The sequence below is a fragment of the Periophthalmus magnuspinnatus genome, chromosome 22 (assembly GCF_009829125.3).
Source record: "Periophthalmus magnuspinnatus isolate fPerMag1 chromosome 22, fPerMag1.2.pri, whole genome shotgun sequence".
Classification (NCBI taxonomy): domain Eukaryota; kingdom Metazoa; phylum Chordata; class Actinopteri; order Gobiiformes; family Gobiidae; genus Periophthalmus; species Periophthalmus magnuspinnatus.
The window spans coordinates 16,513,891-16,536,258 of NC_047147.1; the positions used below are offsets into that span (position 1 = coordinate 16,513,891).

At 37.4% G+C, this 22,368-nt stretch overlaps 2 protein-coding genes across 2 annotated transcripts in view; both read left to right on the plus strand.

Annotated features, from left to right (window-relative positions):
* The window catches only part of LOC117390486 (mitochondrial basic amino acids transporter), a 222,062-nt gene that overhangs the window by 122,686 nt on the left and 77,008 nt on the right, over positions 1-22,368 (plus strand). The gene's annotated exons all lie outside the window — the stretch shown is intronic.
* Positions 9,486-22,368, plus strand: part of LOC117390670 (brain-enriched guanylate kinase-associated protein) — a 37,928-nt gene continuing 25,045 nt past the window's right edge. The window contains exons 1-3 of the mRNA XM_033988451.2: positions 9,486-9,553; positions 15,678-15,839; positions 20,568-20,634. Coding sequence (XP_033844342.1) covers positions 9,486-9,553; positions 15,678-15,839; positions 20,568-20,634 — 297 coding nt within the window. The remainder of the gene's footprint in view (positions 9,554-15,677; positions 15,840-20,567; positions 20,635-22,368) is intronic.

The window sequence follows — 22,368 nt, forward strand, 5'->3', positions numbered from 1 at the left end:
GATATCAATATTAGTAACAAACCTAATCCCCAAGCATCAAATAGATTGTAGTCAAACTCAAAGCCTAGTATCACTGAAGAGTTAGGCCTATCTGATATGCACAACTGAGAATTATACATATGAATGTACATAGTATCACATCTAAATTAGATTACATTAAAGTACAGGCAATTCAAACACCTCCAGATATCTTTGTATTTTCAATGATCTATTCATGATGCACATGTATATATATAAAATATATAATATATATAACTGGCTGGGGAAAGTGTTATAACAGGCATTTTTTTCATATATCAAATCAAATGTCAGTTATACTGGAATGAAAACAACACATTTCTTGACTTTATTTAGGTGAGACAACTAAAACATGTAAATAATTTCTGATAAATATCTAGTTATAATTGATTTAAATAAATGCTCTATTTTGAAGTCTTATCAATCAGGTTTCAGAAAAGGGCATAGTATTGTCATGGCAACCAGAAAAGTTTTAAATGACATTTTCACAGCTCTTGATACAAACAAGATAGTGTAGCTCTGTTTATTGATTTAATTAAAGCTTTTGATTCAGTAGATTATAAAATCCTCTTGAAGGGCCTGATGCTTATTGGATTTGACAATGCAGGTTCTAAAATTATCTTTCAGACAGGACTCAGGCAGTAGCAGCCAATAGGTTCAAAATGTTTAACTTTAAGCAAAGGACTACACCAAGGCTCAATTTTGGACCCACAACTTTTTACTATATTTATCAATTTTATTGGTTGCAATTTAAGAGAAAGCCTCATATATTTATGATGTATGATGTATGAAACAGCAGATCATGCTGTTTTGCAAGTGCTTCATCTGCCGATCAGGCAGTTTTTAAAAATCCTGCAACATTTTAATGAAATCCAAAATTCCCTCAAAAATCTTAAATTATCATTGAATGCAAATAAAGCATGGGATACATTTCAGGAACATGCTAAACTGAATACATTGGTGTCACTACTGCACTTTAATAATCTGGTGATAAACATGTATACTCACACCTGCTCCTGTTTTTATTGTTTTAATTTGACCTATGAAGTTATTTGTTTTGGTTTTCTTTTTGTTTGTATTGCTCTGTGTTTTAACAGGGCGATCATGGAAAAGAGAGCCTGGTGCTCTCATTGGGCTCGCCCTGTATAAATAAAGATATATATATATATATATATAATATATATATATATATATATATATATATATATATATATATATATATATATATATATATATATATATATATATATATATATATATATATATATATATATATATATATATATATATATATATATATATATATATATTCCTTTGGCTATAATCTGATGTGTTTACATTCATGTTGTATCATGTCCATCCATTAACATGTACTGTCTCAATCAAATACATAGGTTACATTATACTGTATGTGGCCTGTTGTGACAGAGAGAAATAGTAAATTTGGGGCAATTGTATTTTTCATTAGATACAATAATAATGGATTGGATTATTGGAGTGTTTACATCCTAGCTATGACTTCATAATAGGCAATAAAACACAAAGAACAAAATGTGTTTCATTGGAAACATTTCAGCACAAATTGTACTTGGCTGAACTGGGTGTTATTATCTAAAAGTAAAGTTTATAGGCTGTATTCACTTCACCATTACCTCATTCAACTTCACAAACATCTATTTACAATTTATAGTAATAGCTGGAAATTGGAATATATTGTAATAAATGGCATGGTGGCATTCTTGTAAATGTCTGCTATTATTTTCATTTATGCTCTACCATTTAAAGGCCCTATAGATATATTGGGGTAGCACAGTGGTACAGCCGTTAGTGCTTCCACCTTACATCAAGAAGGTCCAGGGTTCAACTCCTGGGTGCTATGGGGCCTGTATGTGGAGTGTGTATGTTCTCTCTGGTCTGCGTATGTTTCCCCTACCACTAAAAACATGTACAATCAGGGATGTGCACTGATAGGGCCCAGCACCTGCCCCTTTAGCTTTTTTAGGTTTAATATTTACCCCATGCGATGTGTAAAAGTTGTTTTAAACACTCAACAATAGGCAGCTATATAGAGATTTTGCTGCCGTTCCTTCTCTTTCTGGCCACTCACTCATGTGGGTCTGCTGTCACAGCTTCAGAGTCCACTTGAGTGCCTTTACCTTTACAGCAGATAGCACCAAATCAAAGACTGTAGGAACACTTTAAAGTCCATAAAGAGGCTCTTTTATCCAGTTTTTATGACAGTTTTTATGACAGTCCGCACCGTATTCACGATGCTAAATAGCCGATGCAAAAATACGTCTACAGATTCAATAGTGCGAGTATATCTCATAAAAACAACATAACAAATAGGTCTTGCAGATGTGAGAACAAAAGTTTTAGCCTGGACTGTTGTCTGAAGCATTTGTGCACGTTCTAGTGCGAGGCTGCAGCTCACAGAGAGTGGCTGCACTCAGTGGAGAGCAGGGGCGGAGTCAGGGCAGAGGACTGGGGCTCCACAGAGAGCCACTGATACAGGAGTTGGATCAAGTGATCAGTAATTTAAAAATGGAAGTTAATGACAAGTATGCAAGGAGAGAGGTAGACTGTAACAATTCTACTACATCCCATTGTTCTGTATCAGACTGCTAAAAATTGATTCTTCACCTAAAACACCCTAGATTACAGGAAATTACATTTATTTGACCAAAAATCCCCTCCCCCTCTCCATTGGTTCATTATTGTAATATTCTTATTGTTTCTTCAACTCATGTAGCCTACACTTAATGCAGGCACAAAGCTTTGCTGCTCTTAATCAGATTGGTTTACTTTTGAAGTTAATTTTAAGCAGTATGGAAGAGTGCTCTTTTTTCTGTGGTAGAGCACCTGCCCATCATCTGCCCATGTCCCTGTGTACAGTAGTAATGCATTCTGTTGTTGTTGTTGTTGTTGTTGTTTTTTTGTTTTTTTTTTAGTTTTTTTCTGCTTTGGACTGTTTAGAACCATCTGGAAAAAATATTGAATTGTGATTTTTTTTCAGACAAGCATTGTGATTACAGTTAAATTTGTGATATATTTTAATATTGGGATTCAGTCCAAAGTTCACGTTTTAAACACATTGAGAAGAATTGTCAAAAAGACAGGGTTAACTGTTTTTATGCAGAATAAGACATTATACAGAGAGGATAGTTAGTTGTTTGTGGAAGAAGTTAGTCTTTGTGATTTGCTAATTGGGTCTATTTCAGTTACAATTTGATTGCAATTAATGGTGCAGCCTGACCTTAATCTTGATATGTCCTAGTTAAGCCTCAGCTATGGAAAATGTCAAGGCCAAAGTGCAGGTGTGTGGACTTTACAAACAGGTGTAATTCATTTAGTTATGTCACTGTATAATGTCGGCAGGTCTGTTTTTAGCTTGATAAGGATGTAACATCAGTTTAGTATAATATAAACTTTTAAAACAGCTTTATGCTTTTAAGCAGATTAGACATTTCCCCATAATAAACCCACCTTAGCTCTCAAATCTACATAAGTACTTGGACTCCATAGCTTAAGCCCATTACGCGTTAGCGTCCTCATCGATAGCAGACTGCAGTAAAGATTGCCCAGCAGCCATTAAAGTTGAATGTGCTCATTTGATGTGTGTGAATAGTCTATCTGCAGCAGCACACTCACCTCTCCTCCTCAGACCTATTCAATCAGCCACGGCCCCCTCCACGAGCCTGCTGTAAATCTGACCCAAGAGCTGCCTCTGGCTTGGAGTATTTTTTAACAACGTACAGCTTTAGTCATTCACAAATAGGAGCGGGAGTTTTTTTTTTTGTTTTTTTTTTTTGGGGGGGGGGGGTCCAGTCACTATCATACTTAAAATACAGTGTTTATCTGCCAAAAATGGTAAGGAAACATGAATTGATTCTGAGCTTTCAACATATTGTATATTGTGTACATATGTACAAACACACACACACACACACACACACACATATATATACACACACACACACACATATATATATATATATATATATATATATATATATATATATATATATATATATATATATATATATATATATATATATATATGTCCCTCTTTTAAACAGGGGGTATTTTACTTATACCTAATACCTATAGGGTATTAATTGCTAAAATATAACATCAACAGGTGACATTCTCTTCAGGCATGTTTTTGATGAGGGAACAAATTTATAACATGGTAAAAAGTAAAAAAATATATATATATGTTTTGCATAATAGAGTAAATATTGCCATAACAACCCCTCTTTAAATATTTTAAAATAGACTGAAAACTTCATTTACTTCAAGATTAATGCCATCACAGCATATACCATATCAGATTTGGATAATGTTTGGGTAATGTAGTAGGATAATGCTTCATCCTCCTAATCAATTTTAAAACCAACCACCTATAGCAGCAGTCACAGCAGCAGAACCATTAGTCTTCTCAGTCTCTCCATCTCCTCCTCTTCTCCAACATACATGTCTCGGCCTGGGGTCACATATTTCCCCTAACAAAACACATTAAATTTACCGCTCCACACCAGCGTTCCCTTGTTTTAGTTCCCATAGTGACAATGAACACTGCCTCTCCATTGTCCCCAGAAGACGTCTCCTTATATAACGTTTACCTCGACATCCGCACTTGCCTCGTTCCCCCGAGTATAAGTAAACCACATACACTGTGCAAGCAACCACGGACCATAGACTAGCTCACACCTTACCATCCCCTGCACCTATTACCAAGCGCCTTCTGGGACATACAGATAAGGAAACACCAATAGCTTCCATATTAAGAGTCTTTTCCAGAAGCTAGCATTGTTTCCCTGGCTCATGTGCTTGGGAGATTAAAAATAATAAGAGCTTGAGCCATTCAAATCGGTTGCAAAAACATTCTACACGTGGTTTGTTGTTGAAGTGCAACTGTGCGTTTCCACTCTGCACTGACTGATAAACGTCAGCTGCCGGCTAGCCTCCTGTGAGTAGCCTATTTGTGCTTACTCTGCTCTTAAGGACACGGACGGGGTTATTCCGTGATATACTTGTGACGACGAAGGTAGACGTAATAATGGAAGAAGTAGATGGGAGCAAGGACGGAAATTTTGAAATGAACTGCAAGTGACGTCAAGCTAGCGTAAGAAAAGTTGTCCAAAAAGTCTGCGTGCATTCAACGTTCATGGTCCCGTTTAAGTGTTTGATTTTCAAGAAAAAGTTGAGCGTGACTATCTGAGAAACTGTTGGCTAATGCTGCACCTGTCTTGGTTCCAACTAAGTCAGTTCTCAGACAGAGCAGTGCCTCCAGTTAGCTTTACCTAACCGGAGGCACCGCTCTGTCTGTTGATGATTAGCTAAAAGGTATCGATTAAAAGTAGTATCGAACCAAAAGACTCATTTGAATAGATACCAAATAAGAAACTACAATTGGCTTGAGTTGAAAATTACATTCCAAATTAAAAAAAATATTTTATTGTTTTTATTATCATTGAGAGAGACAACTGGCACAAATTGGCTGTCTATTCAGTCACCAAAGATTGGGATTTTGTTAGCACGTGTCATAAAATGTTCAGTTAGCCCTAATAACAAACCTATGGATTTTGAGATATTAATTATTGGAGTTACGAGTTCATACAAAAATAACACATAACAGCATTGTACATGTCATGTGGGTTTTTTGCTACTACACAATAGTTATTATGGATAATGCATCTGTGTGGAAGTTTTTTTGCTTTATCTCTCATTCCCTAACTCTATAGTTGCTTTTACCACCAAGTGTGAAGAGAGTGAATGAATAATGTAACGTAAAACCACTTTGAGCTTCTAAAAATTGCACTTGGAGACAGATGTGAGAAGTAGCAGGAGCAGTTGAAAGAGGAGGAACTTGAGCTGGCATAGACAAATGACTAGGTTGTAATGGAAGGAACGGATAATGGAATGTACTACTTAGAGAAAAGAAACTGGTGGTGAAGAAGAATGATTTGGAGAGGCTGAAGAGGCTCATAGTCCTGCTGCTGCAGTGGAGATGTATAGCAGAGCAAGGTGGCAGAGTGTAAATATTTACTTCTGAAATGCCAAATTCTTGTGTTTATGAGCTAGTTCAACACTATTATGCTGTTTTGGGATAATGTGATAACAAGAGAATGGATTCTGTCCAAAACAGTCCTTGTACTAATAAAACAGAGAACAGCACACTGCCTTTTGTTTTACGAGACACGGCTTTTGAGTCATAAATATGGGTGCTTTGTTGTTGAAGAACATAAATTAAACATAAACCATAAATTGGTGGTTTTCAGATTCTTGAATGTGACGATATCATACTTCCAGATGGAGGCAAGAGACCGTTTTTCATATCGATTACGTTGCACTTTGCCATGAAATATCCAAAAGGTAAATTAGAATGTTGTGATCTTATCTGAAACACAGCAATTGTGTTACGCTAGCACTTAACGGGAGAATGTAGGAAAATGCAAATTCTGTTCAGAGGTGAGTAGTGTAGCCACAAAATGTACTCAAGTAAGTGTAACGTTACTTCAGAATAAAAATGTAGAAGTACAAAGTAGTGATAAGAAATTACTCAATTAAGAGTGAAAAAGTATTTGGAGAAAAATACTCAAACAAGAGTAACTTAAAGAGTAACTGTCAAGATGTAATATCTGATTAATAATTTGAAGATCATGTCATTTGAAGGACAAAACTTTAAATAATGCACAACATTAGGTATTTTAAAGGATAGACACAAACATTTGAAAACTGAAATCTTATGTGATTTCTGGTGCAAGAAACACAAACGTTATTATAATTATGATGTGATTATATTGTCACCATAAAGCTTTTGTTACTTGTAGACTTGCTCACAGTGAGAAGAGTCACCAAAACATTTACTCAACTAAGAGTACTGTTACTTCAATAAAAATGTTGCTCAAGTAGGAGTAAAATTTGCTGTTAGAAAAGTACTCTGTAAATGTAATTGAGTACTACCCACCTCTGATTGTGTTTATTTATATTTTAATAATGCACCTTTATCCATGCTTTGTGCTGCAGTACTGCAGAACTGCCAACATTTACATACATATAAATATTTGTTCATAAGTAATTATTGGGATTGTGTCTGTTTTGATTATGTCAGGTAATTGGACTAATGTGCTGTTTTCAATATAACTTTAACACAATCCATTTATTGACCTGGAGCTTTGAAGAATGAGCCACTCTGCAGAAATGCATGCACACTTTCACAGCTAACCTTTAGGGAACCAATTTTTACAAGTAAACATGATCACATGATCTGTAGATTGAAGGGACAAAAGAAAAAAGGATGTTTTTCAAAATTACTTGATTTTCTTACAAGATTGGATGTAGGCTACGTAGATATACTCAGTTTGGGTCAAAGCTGTAGCCATATCATATAGAAATGAATAAATAAAGGAGTATAGCACCAGACTGGAAAGACTGGTTAGTGTGGAGAAGTAGAGGAGGTACCGAGCAGTGATAAACCTCCCAGCCACCTCCACAAGTTATTGTTTATAGGCCTTTTTCACTAGTGGAATTTTTTGTTTGTTTTATTTATTTTTTTGTGTGTGTCTGAGTGTGTGATCCGATTTGCTCTAGAGGGTTGAATAAGGAACTTCTGACTAATTATAGTATAAGTACTCAAGTGCTCCATTTGGCTTGGTATTTGTTTTTTGTTTTGTTAGTTTTTTGTTAGCTTTGGGGGGAGTGCACTACTTCTTTTTGAAGCGTTTTTTATGCGTAGTTTACAATAGACAGTTTACTCATTCTAATTTTGCATGTATTTTCAAATGATATATATTGATATTTGCTACACTTGGATATATTTCGCACCTCTAATACTGTCTCTACCCTACATGACCCACACATGAGCCCAGTTTAAATTGTGCTAGTCATAAAAAGCATACAGTTTTTTACATTGTATCCTGCTGTAGTTTGTAGCTCACAGTTTGGCCGTGGGGGGTTTCCTGGTGAGGTATTAGCTGCAGAGCCCGGAGCTGTGCGATGATGATGAGGGATGGAGGAGGAAGAGCTCTCACATCCATCATAAGGCTGATTCATGGGGCCTAACCTGTGCTCCTTTGCTCATAAGTCACCTGCTCCGTGGAAGTATGAGGAGGGACCTGCATGTTAGGAGCAGAGGAGGAACTGGGCTGGAGGAGGGACAGGCGGCATTCATATTATTACATGTCCTTGTTATTGTTGTTATCAGTTAGACTACTTCAAATCAATGGGGTTGATCGAGAATACGTAGCATAAATTAATTTGTATAAAGCTCCTGAAAGGGGAAACTACACCAGGAACTTTCATCTGATTTCAGTTTACGACCAACACCTGCATTTTTTCAACCAATTACTTCCAAAGCTATTAAAAAAAAAGCACACGTCCTCTTCACTCCACAATCCAGCTAGTACATACAACAACTCTCCTCCACTCCCTGCCGCAGCAGTAGAACCATCAGCCTCTTCAGCATCTCCACTTCCTCCTCTTCCCCGCCAGTTCTTCAGAATCCGAATCAGAGGACTTTTATTGCCATTGTCAGTGAACACAGCTCACAAACTTGGAACTTACTTCAGTGATAAAATGCAACATAAAAACAGTGAATAAATACAAATACAAATAAGGGCATGCACAAAGTAAAAAAAAAGATATGATTAAAAAATAAAATAAAACACTTAGAGGTAAAAAAATATATATATAAAACAGCATCAGAACAACAAGGTCCAAAAAGAAACACCCACAATCTGGAGTTATCAGATTACTGGATACTGTATGTTGTGTGTAATCTCATTTCGTTGTGATTGCTAACACCTGTGCTGTCAGAGGTAACGCCCCTTCGCAATGCTGTCAATCAAACCTGTTGCTAACGCTAGCGGGAGAAACCATGGGGAAAGAAAGCAGCTGATTTGTCTTTTATTAATGCTTAAAAACACCACGATTATGTAGTGCGGGTCTAATGTAAAGTGAACTGTGGCCAGGGTTGATGGAAGCCGGAATTGCGCCCGTGTTCACTTCCTATTTGGAAGCAGATTAGCCACATCCTTTTATGTATACAGTCGATGATGTAAACACACACAGTCGATGATGTAAACACACACCAAAAATCAGATCTAAAAATTGGTTTATCTGATTATTATAGTCATCAGATTTTGACTTACCAGTGTTTCTTGTGTTTGAAACATAACAAATTCTTCCACATATGTTTTTTGAGTGGGTGCGTTGAATGCTAAACACTAAACTCTACACTGAGAACTGCTATTGCTTGGATTTTGCATGCACTAACTCAATGTCTTGCTGAACTGTTTGCCCCAGTTTGAACCAAAATGGCTGATTTCACGACCCAAAGCGATGCATATTGAAAGCTGTTTTTCTGTGCTCTCTTGCCAGGGTCACTGCAGATAGCAAGCCACTATCTGCGTCCCCCGGCTTCACTTAAAGAGACGCATGAGAGGCCAGGCCCAGGGACAAATATGAAAAAGATATACATTGGCAAAACCGCCCCCAAATCGCAGAGAAATGGTAAACATCAAAAACGAAGGTAAGCCCGCATTAAAGTAGCCTACCATGCGGCCATTCACCATACAGGGCTCCCATACAGTTGAACGGGGGGCTGGGGAATTGTAATGGAATTATCATTAAAGGGAATGTATTATGGTACAGTGTGATAGTTTTAAAATACATCTGCACATAATATTTTAGGTCTGAGCTTTAAGTCATGCTATAATGCTGTTACCTCATCAAAAACATACCTGGAGTTGTGTTTTGTTTCCCCTCACATGTTCGAGTAATCCTTTATTATTAGTCTGTCTTCTAACCTCAAAATGCTCTGCTCCACCTTGTGATGTCATGAACTGGTAGTTTTCAAGTCAACAGCTCCTTTTACCTTTTGTTCAGTAGAGATTGGCAGTTAGAACTGAACTTAGTTGACTCCAAATTATTCTAGTGAAGGTGCATGGAGTTTAAAAACACAATGGCACACTTCCTGTATTACCACATGACATCACAAGGCGGAACAGAGTGTTTTCTGTTTGAGAGATGAACACAGACTAAATATGTAGGGTTTGTGTGCTTGTGTTATCCAGGTATATTTTTGATGAGGAAACAACATTATAGATATGCATAGATCAACTCTTTAAGTTAAAATAATTAATAATTAATGAAATAATTAGTTATCAATAAAAACATGCTATGGAACTTCTTCACAGCATCTTTAACTTTACATCTTAACAAATGGAATAGATGTCTGGCACCCTTTGCTGGCAAAAGTGCAAATTTAAACATTTTTAGGAGACAAATATGCAGCATGGCTATTTCCAACATGTTGCTAATTGATACATGTTTTGTTGTTAACGCAATTCGAAAACTAAAATGATAAAAAATAATCATAAGTCTAATTAATATAAACTGACTAAAACTTGCTATAACACTTCCTGGTTTCAATTGCTTATGTAGAGTTGAAACTAAGAATTTTAATTTGAGACAATCACACACAAACACACAAAATTGATTTCAAAGAATATGTCCCCCTTAATGATAATGAGAAAACTCCGGTGACATTGTTTGTCATCAGTGTATACACAGCACTGTGAAGAAGCCCTGGTTCCATTCATGTAGCGTATGTATGTAAATTCATTCACTGGACTAGTTCATTGGGGTTTCCATCCATCACCTGTCTGCTCCTCCACTTCTCTGCCTCCATGGCAACACCTCACCAGTACCACACAGGGCTACAGTCATATACTGTTTATGTACTTGCCTTCGTTATGTTGTGATCAGAGCAGACAGCTGTTTGTGCATGTTCACTATACAGGTCTGTGGCTCCGTGCCACTTATTCACAACGTACAGGAGAGAGACTGAGTGGAAGAGAGCGGAGGATAAGGCGGAGAAGGTATAAGGTCTGGTTTGAATAAAAACGTGTGTGCTTAAGCTTATTGCTCTCAAAAACATGCAGTGAAATATTGACTTTAAATCAATGCAACATGCTATTTATTTTCTGTTGAGCACATAATGTGTGTTTTGAGAGAATCTATTTAAAGATTTACTATTCAACTTTTCTGTTGGAGGTTCTGCAGCCTGTTAGTCGCCATGGAGATGTTACAGTGAATTACACATGTTTGTATTGCGTAAAAAATGTGAAAAATATGTTATTCTATGTGAGCGGGATTGCCTCTCCACAAACCTGCAAATTGGCATGGAAACAGCACATGCTTGCTTCCATGATACATAGGTTTGAATGCTGCATGTGCTTCGGAAAATTCTAGGCAAAGTAATAGCATCTCCATTATAAGAAATGTTACACCATGGATCTTTAAAATACATACATCATTTACCGTTCATTTTTGAGTGTTTATGTATGGGGTATTGATCTAAAATTGATATTTAAATTGTATTTCCTAACATTGATTGATCCTCAGAGGTCTTTGTGGTGATCAGTCCATTTACCATATACGACTATCTGTGAAAGGAAGGGCATCTGGCATAGGGGAACATGTTCACAAATGTCTTTTATATACTGTACCTGCCTTTATCCAGAGTTATTTGAGTCTGATCCTTCCTCGCAGATGCTTGCTTGGCATAGTACAGCAGTTTCCTCGTCTCCTTTAATCCACTGGACACTCTTTGGTTTGTTAATAAATTCAGCCCCCGGAGCTATTTCTCAAGTGGTTCAATTTGACATGGTGTTGCCAGATTGGATGCTGCAGAAAATGTGTAGGAATTACTTTGCAAAGCCCCTTTTTAGTCATATACGAGCTGATAGGGCTGGATGGATTGTATTACAACTTGTTTTCAATAAAGGCACTTCCCCATATAGCCATATAACTCTGCAGTTTAAAGTTATCTCGGCTTTACCTGAGCAACTGAAAAAATGTGGGCTAGTAGTAGCTTATTCTGCTGAAATAAAATGAAACTTTTGCAAGAAGTTAGACATTTGTAGGAGTCATCTCTGGGCCAGTGTGATTGACAGCTCACTGACAGTTCAAGGAAACGGAAAGGAACAGAAGATGTTTTGGACAAAAAATATAACAAGATGTTTTTTGTCAGAAATTCAACATGCAAAGACAATTCCACTTTGCAAAATCTTGATTTCAGATGATGTCTCAACATCCTATTTAGTACAGTTGGGGGACAATTAAAATGAATATCGTTGAAATGCACATTTTGTTGTAATATAAAGGTCTAGGGTCTTCGAAAGAAATGAAAATAAGGTACTAATCGATATTAAAACTAATATCGAAACTAGATACTTATTTGAGCAGGTACAACAGAACAGAAATGAACCTTTCCTGAAGTGATTACACTGTACTTTGCCATGAAATATCCAAAAAGTAAATAAACTAATGTTGAATCTGATTATTTCTATCAGCGACTAGACCCAAGAACTCACCGTACTACAACAAAAATCTGCATTTAGACAGATTTTATTCATTTATTCATTTTAGCTGGCTCCATTAGCATTAAATAACATTGGCGTGCAGAATGTTGTGATGTCATCTGAAACCCATCGGTAGCTTTCAAATGATCATGAGCTAACAGTTCCTTCCTGTTTTGAAGGATTTTGTCAGGATCCATAGATGATCCCATTGAAAAGATATAATATTTAAATTTGAATTGCTTATTTGCTATGACCACGAAGATGATTGCCATAGCTTGAAACCCATGAATACGCCAATGGACCAGTACGGCACCTGCGTGAATAATTGTGGGATTACACCGATATAAGACCACATGCTAATATAACAGAAAGTACCATGTTGAGATGCTGAAAATCACATTCTCTTGTTTAAAGAAAGAGTTATTGTGGTGTTGTGTATCAAGTCCATTCATTAGTATTGAGATTGAGTTTGAAATTTTAGTGACAATGGCAAAATAAAAACACCAGGATCATGTAGAACAGGGCAATACAAACATTTTAAGATCAAAATGACGGTGACTAGCAGGTTAGCTATGTCCATTTATGTATACAGTTTATGATAGCAACGTCAACTAGAGCACAGCACTTTTTGCATTTCAGAATCAAGATATGCTTTGATTCAAGAGCGTAATAGATAATTGTGGTGAAGAGGAGGATATAGAGGGCATGAGGAGGTCTATGGCTGTGCTGCTGCTGCTGTGGAGTTGGGGAAGACTGGTGAAAGGGCAGTTGATTGTAAAAGACATGAGTAGCCCTAGGTGTGATTACCGGTAGTTAATAATTTGTGTTGTCGCAGTCGTAAAACTTCTGAGGAATAGACTTGATACGGATTCCGATACCATGATAACAATAAAATATATTCTTTCTTTTATATTACCATGTGGCCTTATATCTGTGTAATCCCTCAGTCGTCCAGGTAGGTTCCATCGTGGTCTTTGAGTGTATACTGGTTTATGTGCTCTTATATTTGTTCTAATAGAGCTCACGATCATTCTCTGTGACTTTTTAGCATCAATACCTGCTCAAATGAGAATCTAGTTTCTATAATAGCTTTAGTATCTGATTTTCGATACTTTTAACAAACAGACATGAGTAGGTTTTCACGTGATTAGTTAAGAATCACAGAAAGCTGGCTGTGATTGGCTGACGGTGACAGACATGTGACAGGAAGTCGAAACAAGAAAGGGAATTGTCTTCATGGTTGAATTTCTGCATTATTTTTCCTGATTGTTTGATATGTAATCCCAAAACTCCCCTACAGACACAGTGTTCTTGTATGGATGTGCCAGAGCTGAGAGTCTGAGCCGTCCTCCTGCTGTCTCACCACATGGAGCCGGTCTGCCTGTTGTGTGTGCCAGCTCACCACAAGTTTGGCATAAAACAGGTCCTCAGGGGAAACAGTCCCAGATGCCCTTCCTGTGCATGCCTCCAGGCGGACTCTACCGGAGCCGTCCTGTGCCTGCCACTAGAATACAGTCTCACAATACCTGCAAGACACGTTTCTTGTTAGAGTGTGCGTGTGTGTGTGTGTTTAGTTTTTTGGAAAGGTATTTATCACAATGTGGGGACAAAAATTACACATGGGGACAAAAATGTATTATTATTTATTATTATATCAAATCAACAACATGATTTAAAGATATGGGTTAAATTTGAGTAAAGTGCATGTAACTTTCTGGAGATGGCACGTCGCCTGCATGATTCTGTGAAAATAGACAGAATATTCTCCATAGAGCCAGATATGTTATGCCATATTGTGGAATATTATAATGAAAGGAAGAATATTTTACATAGACCCAATAAGAGTAAGGTTTGTGAAGATGCAAGCCCAAGAGTAAGGTTGGATGTTTTTCATGCCTTTAATGTTAGGGGTTTAGGTGTCTGTGTAATCCCTCAGTTGTGCAGGTCTGATCTATAGCAAAAGATGAAGTTTAAATCTGTCAACTGGACAAATCATTGTAGGAGTGAAGACGTTTCGCTGCTCATCCAAGCCGCTTCTTCAGTTCTGGTCCGAATGCTGGTGGACACTGCCTTATTTGTCCAGTTGACAGATTTAAACTTGGTCTTTTGTTAGAGGTTTAGGTTAAGATTAAACAAAAGTTTGGGATCAGTCTGTGGAAAAAAAAGTCCATGTAATGCCCCCAAGAAGCATGGAAACCCAAAGTGTGTGTTATTTGCTTGTTTCACTTTATTAAACACAATTAAATAAGTACGTATCCATATATATGTATAATGCACTACTTAACATCAGAAGTCACAGCTACACGCTTGTCTCCCCCACAGCAGCAGAACCACCAACCTGGAAAATACATACTAATAATACACATCAGAACCTACATACATTGGTGATGGACAACGGAAGGAAGGTGATTGACACACTCAGGAGGCTGATAGTTGTACTGCTATGATAGAAGGGGAGAGAAAGTGTATTTATAGTTTGAGAGGTGTTTGAGAGGCGAAGGTAGTGGGCTGAGATGGGCTGACAGCAGATCTTGTGGTACTGCTTGACTTGAGACCCTGGGGGAGATCGAAAAAGAGCCTTTGGCAAAGCTTACCCTACTCCTGAGCTGTGGTTGGGTTCTCGCCTTCTCCGTCATGGTTCAGTGTCCAGGTGGTGAAAGCTCTTTTACTTTTTCTGAGTTAATGCAATTCAGTGTTACATCAATGGGGGCCTCCTTTAACTCTGCCTGGAAAGTCGTATACATGGGATGTTATAGCAATAGGCCTATTTAGGTGTCTTGTCAAAAAGATGCACTATGTAATTTTTTTGGTGGTGGGCTACTTATTTCCATGGAGATGCTATAGCTTTGCCTGAAATATTCCATAGTATGGCATTAAAGCACATAGTAGCATTTATTTTGTTATGGGTGGTTTTATTGCTCAACAATACCTTGAAAAACATGCATTCTTAATGTGAGTGGGGCGCCTCTCTGTAGATCTTACTGGTATTGTGATCCACTTGTCTCCGTGGAGATAAATATGTTTATTGGCCATACTGTATCTCAAGCAAAGCAGGTATGGGCTCCCTCCATTAGTAAAGTTATGCAGTATCTTTAAACTTGAGGTTTTTTGTTTTTTTGTTTTTTTTCTAAATAGGAAACATGAAAAGTCATCAGCATTCACACTTCACACCTCAGGTCCATTGCACATTCCTGTCTTTACTTCCAGCAGCCACATGCCAACATTGAATATTTGACACTAAAATCTGGCATTCATGTTGCTAAGACTTTTGTCAATTTGTGCCTGCAGTTCTTACCACGACCAGAAGGAGGACCTGCGTAAGCGCCTGTCGTACACGGCACACAAACTAGAGATGGTGGAGACGGAGTTTGATTCCACGCGGCAATACCTGGAGACGGAGCTGAGGAGAGCTCAGGAGGAGCTGGAGAAGTTCACTGATAAACTGCGCAGGTCGGTGGAAAAGCACATCCTCACACATGTAGTATCCATGGGGTTTAGCTTCATGTTATAGGCATTTTAAGGACTTTTTGTGTGTTTTGTTGCATTTGGAAGAAAATGTATCAAATCAAATATTGCAACTATTCACACTTTTTAAGTATAATTGTGAAAGAAATTAACATTTTATATAAGAGACATATCTGATCAGAACAGACTTTGATATTGGGTTGTTTGAAATTGAAGCTTGCAACCTGGTATTGAAAATAAATGAATAAATAAATAAATAAATCTGTATTTTGCAATTAACGTATACATAAACTAAAATATTAAAGTAACGGAAAACATGATACAATAATGTGTAAATTCCAATATTTACAACCGTAAGAAATTAAAGTGGCTGTATCCAAATTTGCCCATTTTGTTCCATTACGGATGTATTGTAAAAGCAGGTCAAAACTCTGGGTCAAAACTGCTGTCTGCATCTAATTCTAAAACGTTTTATTGTATCAAAAACCCTGAAGTGGAATTGTGCTGTTAGCATGCTAGTTGCTGTTGGCTTTATTGTGGCGGCAAAACTCCCCTCTGGTCTTTGAAAGTTGTGAAAAGGACTTAAAACCAATAAACTCACAGTGAGTAATTAGGATGCTCAGAATGTATAAGGTAAGTGAGGAAGAACTACATACACCTTCTAAATGAATATTACACACAAGTATATTTAAAACCTTCTCTTGTTGTCACCGTACACCGTTGTTACTTCTATGTATCACTCTAGTACAAGTAAAAAGTGAGTGTCACCCTTTACTTCACACTTCTGTTGACAAATAATCCATCTTTAATAAAAAGCTGACTTAACGATACTTATTCCTGCCCGTGTTTGTAGTTTGGCATCTGTTTTCCTTGGCAGCTTCTATTATCTCTCCATATTTCCTCCCTTGTTTGATCCGGATCACTCTGGCACCACATAAAAATACAAGCTGCACTCTGCCAGGACTTAGACAGAAGAGACTGGATACATCTCAGCTTGATTTTGCTTGTAGTAAAGTGGAGACCATGATAAAAAAAAAATTAAAAATAAAAAAAATCTATGGGGAGATGTTAACTTTGTTTGTAGACTTTTTGGCTCCTTGAGTCTTAACTATAAAAAAATCCATGGAGCTTTTTGGTCCAGTGGAGTTGTAGTAGTAAAGTATTTGAGGAAACTAATGGTAATTGGTTACATTTTTATATAATGTTTTCCATCTTCAAGGCACTCAGACCACTTTACATCAAGGAACCACTCACCCATTCATACACACATTCACACACACATTCATACACACATTCATACACACATTCACACATGTATTCATACACACATTAAGACACACATTCACACACAGATTCATACACACATTCACACACACATTCATACACCAGTTCAAGGCAAGAAACACATGTTCAACAAATTTAATATTGTCAACATAATCATTTTGTCACTTTTAGATTTACTTACAGTTGGAAAAGTAACCAAAACGTTTACCAAGTAAGATTTTTTTTTGTTCAATAGTAAAACAACGGTGTCCAAAAATGACTCAAAGAAGTATCATTTTATTCAAAAGTTATTCAGCTAAATGTAATACATAAATGTAAGTCTACATTTTGTGAAAGCTGTGTCAGATCCTAAAACAATAACATTACTTAAGTCGTCTTTACTCAGTATGGATGCGTATGGATGAGGACTGGTTCAATTTCATTGTGCTTTGTTGCCGCGGTGACAGCTTCTATGGACTGTACAGGGCCCAGCATCCCTCTGACAAATGACAGTATTACACAGCCATAAACTATGTACTTACACTCTCCATTGTTATGAATCTTATGTGACAGCAGATAAAGAGAGTCACATACGTCTTAATGTATGACCTGAGTGTACACGAAGCTGGAGCTAACGATGAGGAAAGGCCATTAGACTCACCTGTGAGATCCATTACAGACGCTTTTAGTCTAGCTTACACTTTTATCACTTTTGTCTAACATTTAAGTCAATTAAATACAAAATACCACCTAAATTATTCATGATATGGAAGAGGATGCAGCTTACAGAAGTATTAAAAATCAATTACATATTTGAATAATATAACTTTTTCCAATCTAATTTCGTATGCTAAATTAAGATAAATATTTTAAATAGATAAAAAAAAATTTTTTTTTCAGTCCACATTTCATTAATATATTGTATGTTATTTTATTTATTTATTTTAATATATTTATTTAGTTATTTATTTATTTGTTGTTTTCCTACTAGTTCCCAATTGATGACTATACAGACATGATCATTAGCCCCTGAACAAACATTATTCATTTGAAAATTCAAGTTTAGTTTCCTCAAATGTAAAATAAATAAATAAATCCAAAAAAATAAAGTTCTTAGGCTGTGTCCGAATGTCCACACTGTTCACTACAGGGCGCACCATTTAGGGGTCACAATATTTTTAGCAGTAGTTTTTAGGTAGTGCACTCAAAAATTTCCCACAATGCACCTTGAAAAGTAGTGGGCATCGGTGGTCACTAAACTGGTCAATATAGACCATAATGCATTGGAAAGAGTTGGAAAAACAACAGCAGACAGACACAGATCTTTAATTGGACACAACACGACTGAATGAAAGCAGAACAAAGTGCTGGTTTATTACACTGTTGATCCTAATTATAAATAAAACACTCTTAAATAAACCGTTCCTGTTTAAAGCTGCTAGTGCTAGCCTCTTACCTTAGTTTGAACTGTTAATAGAGCGATAATTTCCACATCTCAGACAAAAATTTAAAAATGTAATCCATTTACGTAAGATCCAGCTTGACAAAAACCTGCACAGTTATTATTAGTCCATAAATACTTGTGCGTCAGTCCAATCTGATCATTATTTATGACAGAAATCAAGTTTTATCAGCGTGAATGAGTGGTTAGGAGCTAGGGGGACATTGGGATACGGCCTTAAACGACAACGAGAACAAAACGACCATGCTTAGACCCCAAACCAGGCTTCCATTCTAAATAGTTTAAAAGTTTGTGGCAGTATTGTAAAGCCTATAATGATGCCATGGTACATTCATTGTTACATTGCTATTAAAAAAATGTGTTAAGTAGAGTTATGGAAGTCCTCCTCTGCTCTGGCAGTTCGGACGCTCCACTTTGGGCACTCGGATCCTCGCTTTGACTGGCAGCCACCCAGCTCCTCCCTGACTCCCCCCACCTCCCCCCCAGCCCGTTAGAGCAGTGATGGATGGGAGCGGAGCGGCCCTGGCAAACAGACTTTATGCCTGTCTCCAATGAGCCCTCATAATGGTGGGTTTTACAGCGCCGTCCTCCATCACTCGGACAGTGGCTCGTATCCCGGGCGCAATATAAAACCTCTTCTAAATCTTCCTTCACGAGCCGCCTCTGCTTTCATGTTGTCCACTATTCACACCGCTCATGCCGGCTTGCTTTATGTGCCCATTATTTGTCAAGACTGGCACTAGAAACTGTGGGATTAGAAGGTAAACAAAGAGCTGCTGTTATGAAATCAAAGTAAATCAGGCAATATTTAGTGTGACGCGAAAGTGGCTTGTGTTGTAGTCTTTTGTGTCGTAAAATAAATAAGCCGGTGATGTGTTCTTAAGCCTTATTGCTCTTAGTGAACGATGGTGGTCCGATGGCACAGATTGGTAGTCTTGCTTCTGTCAGTTTACCCCAGGGCAGGTGCAGCAATCATAGCTTTCTATCAACAAGTGGAGTGAATGAGTAATGCAGTGTAAAGCGTCTTTGAGTGTCTCTTTGTGATTCAAAGTGAGCAGCATAACTTAAACTTTAAAGGTCCTTATTACGCTATTTTCTGATCTATCTTATAATGTTGTTTCCTGATCAAAAACAGACCTGGAGTTCTGTTTTGTTTCATTCACACACAAATCTCGTATTCTATTTAGGCTGAGTTCTTCTCTCAAACAGAAAACACTCTGTTCCACCTTGTGATGTCATGTGGTAATCCAGGAAGTGCTCCACTGTGTTTTCAAACTCCATACACCTTCACTAGAATCGTTTGGATAATTTCAACACTGGAATTGCCTATCTCTATTGAACTAAAGGTAAAAGATAGCTGTAAACTTAACTGCTGCTTTATCACACGGTGGAAAAGAGCATTTTGAGCTTTGGAGATGTAGACAGAATAATAATACAGACAATTACTCATACATGTGTGAGTGAAACAAAACACAATTTCAGTTTTTGATGAAGTGACAACATTATTACATGGCTTAAAGCAGATTTGAGTCAATTTTGCGTAACATAGGACCTATAATGGTCAACAATGGGCAGTAAAGCATTTCCATTATCACAGCTTGGCTATTTCCAACATGATTCTAACAGATAAATGTGTGGTGCATCTTGACGTTTTGTTTGCTGGAAACCCAATAGATGCAGACAAACGTAAAATGAGATACAAACCATAAAGTGTGGGTAAATTCAATCTGAAACATTCACATACATCTCCTTTAAACGAATAAACTTCTATGAAATGATCACATTATAAGTCATGTGTTTTGTTCAGCGCTCCCCCAGAGGCTCTTAAAGCTCTCATTAATCTTTTTATCTGCAGATCAGAATCCTCAGCCCCTCGTTGCCTGGGCTATAAATATGTGATAGAGTCCTCCTGAGACGGGCTGCCTGTGGATGGAGATGTGTATGTACATGGATGTGAGACTCACTGAGCTCCTGTGTTTGATCTGCAGGATCCAGAGCAGCTATGCAGCACTGCAGAGGATCAACCAGGACCTGGAGGACAAGATGCACCGCACAGTAAGTGAGAGGCCCACAACCCACCAGGCAAAACATATGGCACCGCAGCCCCAGTCTGATTATATATAGCAATTATACCAACATGAATTCTCTTTGAAATTCTACACGGGTAAAAAATGGTGTCTTACTCGATGCAAAGAGTTACATAGGCTCCTGCTCTTTGTCTGAATCTTTGACATAACGGTCCCAGTTGTGTCATGTCCTGAGTGCAACCTATTGGATTGAATGTACTTTTGCAATGGCATGAGGTATTAAAATTGTGAGAATAGAACAAAAAGAAAAATTCTGAAGAATCAACAGGTCCTAATGGAATGCACAGGACTGTTATGAATACAAAACAAAATATATCTTTTGAGTGGTTCTTAAAATGTCAAACAGGAAACTAAACTCATCCTTAAAGTTGGAGTGCTTTACTGGTGATCACCATATAAACATATCCCTTTTTACTAATACTAGAATGAGGCATTAGAAAGTCAATGTGCATACAAGCTACTCACTGAGTACAGTCAGGGTTTGGGTAGTAACAGAGGAACACTTGCACCTGAGGGTTTGGTCAATGTAAGTACCACTCACTGCTCCCATAGTCTCTTATATTAAATGAAGTCGACTGACACACAGCCAGAGCTCTGGCCTCTGCTGACCTGTGCACACGGCACTACTCCACAGCTGCAGTTGTTACCAGGAAACCAGCTCACTCTCACTGCAGCATCGGAGTGTATCTGCAGTCTGCACTCAGACTGCACAGGGATATTACAACCACAATGATATTAATATGACTACTGTTACTTTGTTTGATTTGATAGTGTCTGTGGTCAGTATTTACTTTTACATCATTCAAGTAGCAGTTTGTGAAGGGGGGGTGTAGTACTGAGTCCTGTGTCATGAATAGACCTACACAAAATTCCATCCAAAATGCAGGAACAATTTACGCGAAACATTTTCTTATATTTTTATTTGTCAAATAATTATTGTGTAAAATAGACAAGCTTTGTTTACAGTTTGGCTGCAAGGTAACAGTTATGGAATTACCTTTGCTCATGTCCAAACAGGAAGTACATTAAAACAAACTTTTTTTTTTTAGTAATATATTAATTATAATCATGTCATGTCATCACCTGTCATGAAATTTAAAAAAGAAAAAACACTGTCATGAAGGGAAGGTAACTGGTGTGGAAAATGTGGTGGTGAAGATGAGGAGCTGGAGTGTCTGAGGAGGCTAATGGTTCTGTTGCTGCAGTGGAGATGGGGCACAGAGGGGATGTAGTACATAGGAGGAAAAAGGGGAGAGAGTGTTTTTACATGAACGATTTGAGAGGTGATGGGTTGATAGTAAAAATGTTATTAGCTGACAGGTAGGAACAAGGATATGTGATGGTTGAATGAGAGATAATTTGTAATTGCTTTGCTAGTATGTATTTCCCATACTATGGCATTAAACTTCTATCTAGCAGTTATTTAATTCAAAGTATTTGTATTGCTCAAAAATACCTTAAAAACACCTACTCTCACTCACCTCTCCACTGATCTGACCTGTAACTTGACCTGGTGGCACCAACTCTTGAATGTTCTAGGCAGAGTAATAACATTGCTATGGAGACAACTACAAAAGTTATCCATTGGCTGATAATAACAGACAGGAACAAGGAAATACTACACTCTTACTGCTTGAATTGACGCTTTTAGATTTCGTATCACACCGAAACGCCATCGAGAAACACAAGAAATAGCATGTTA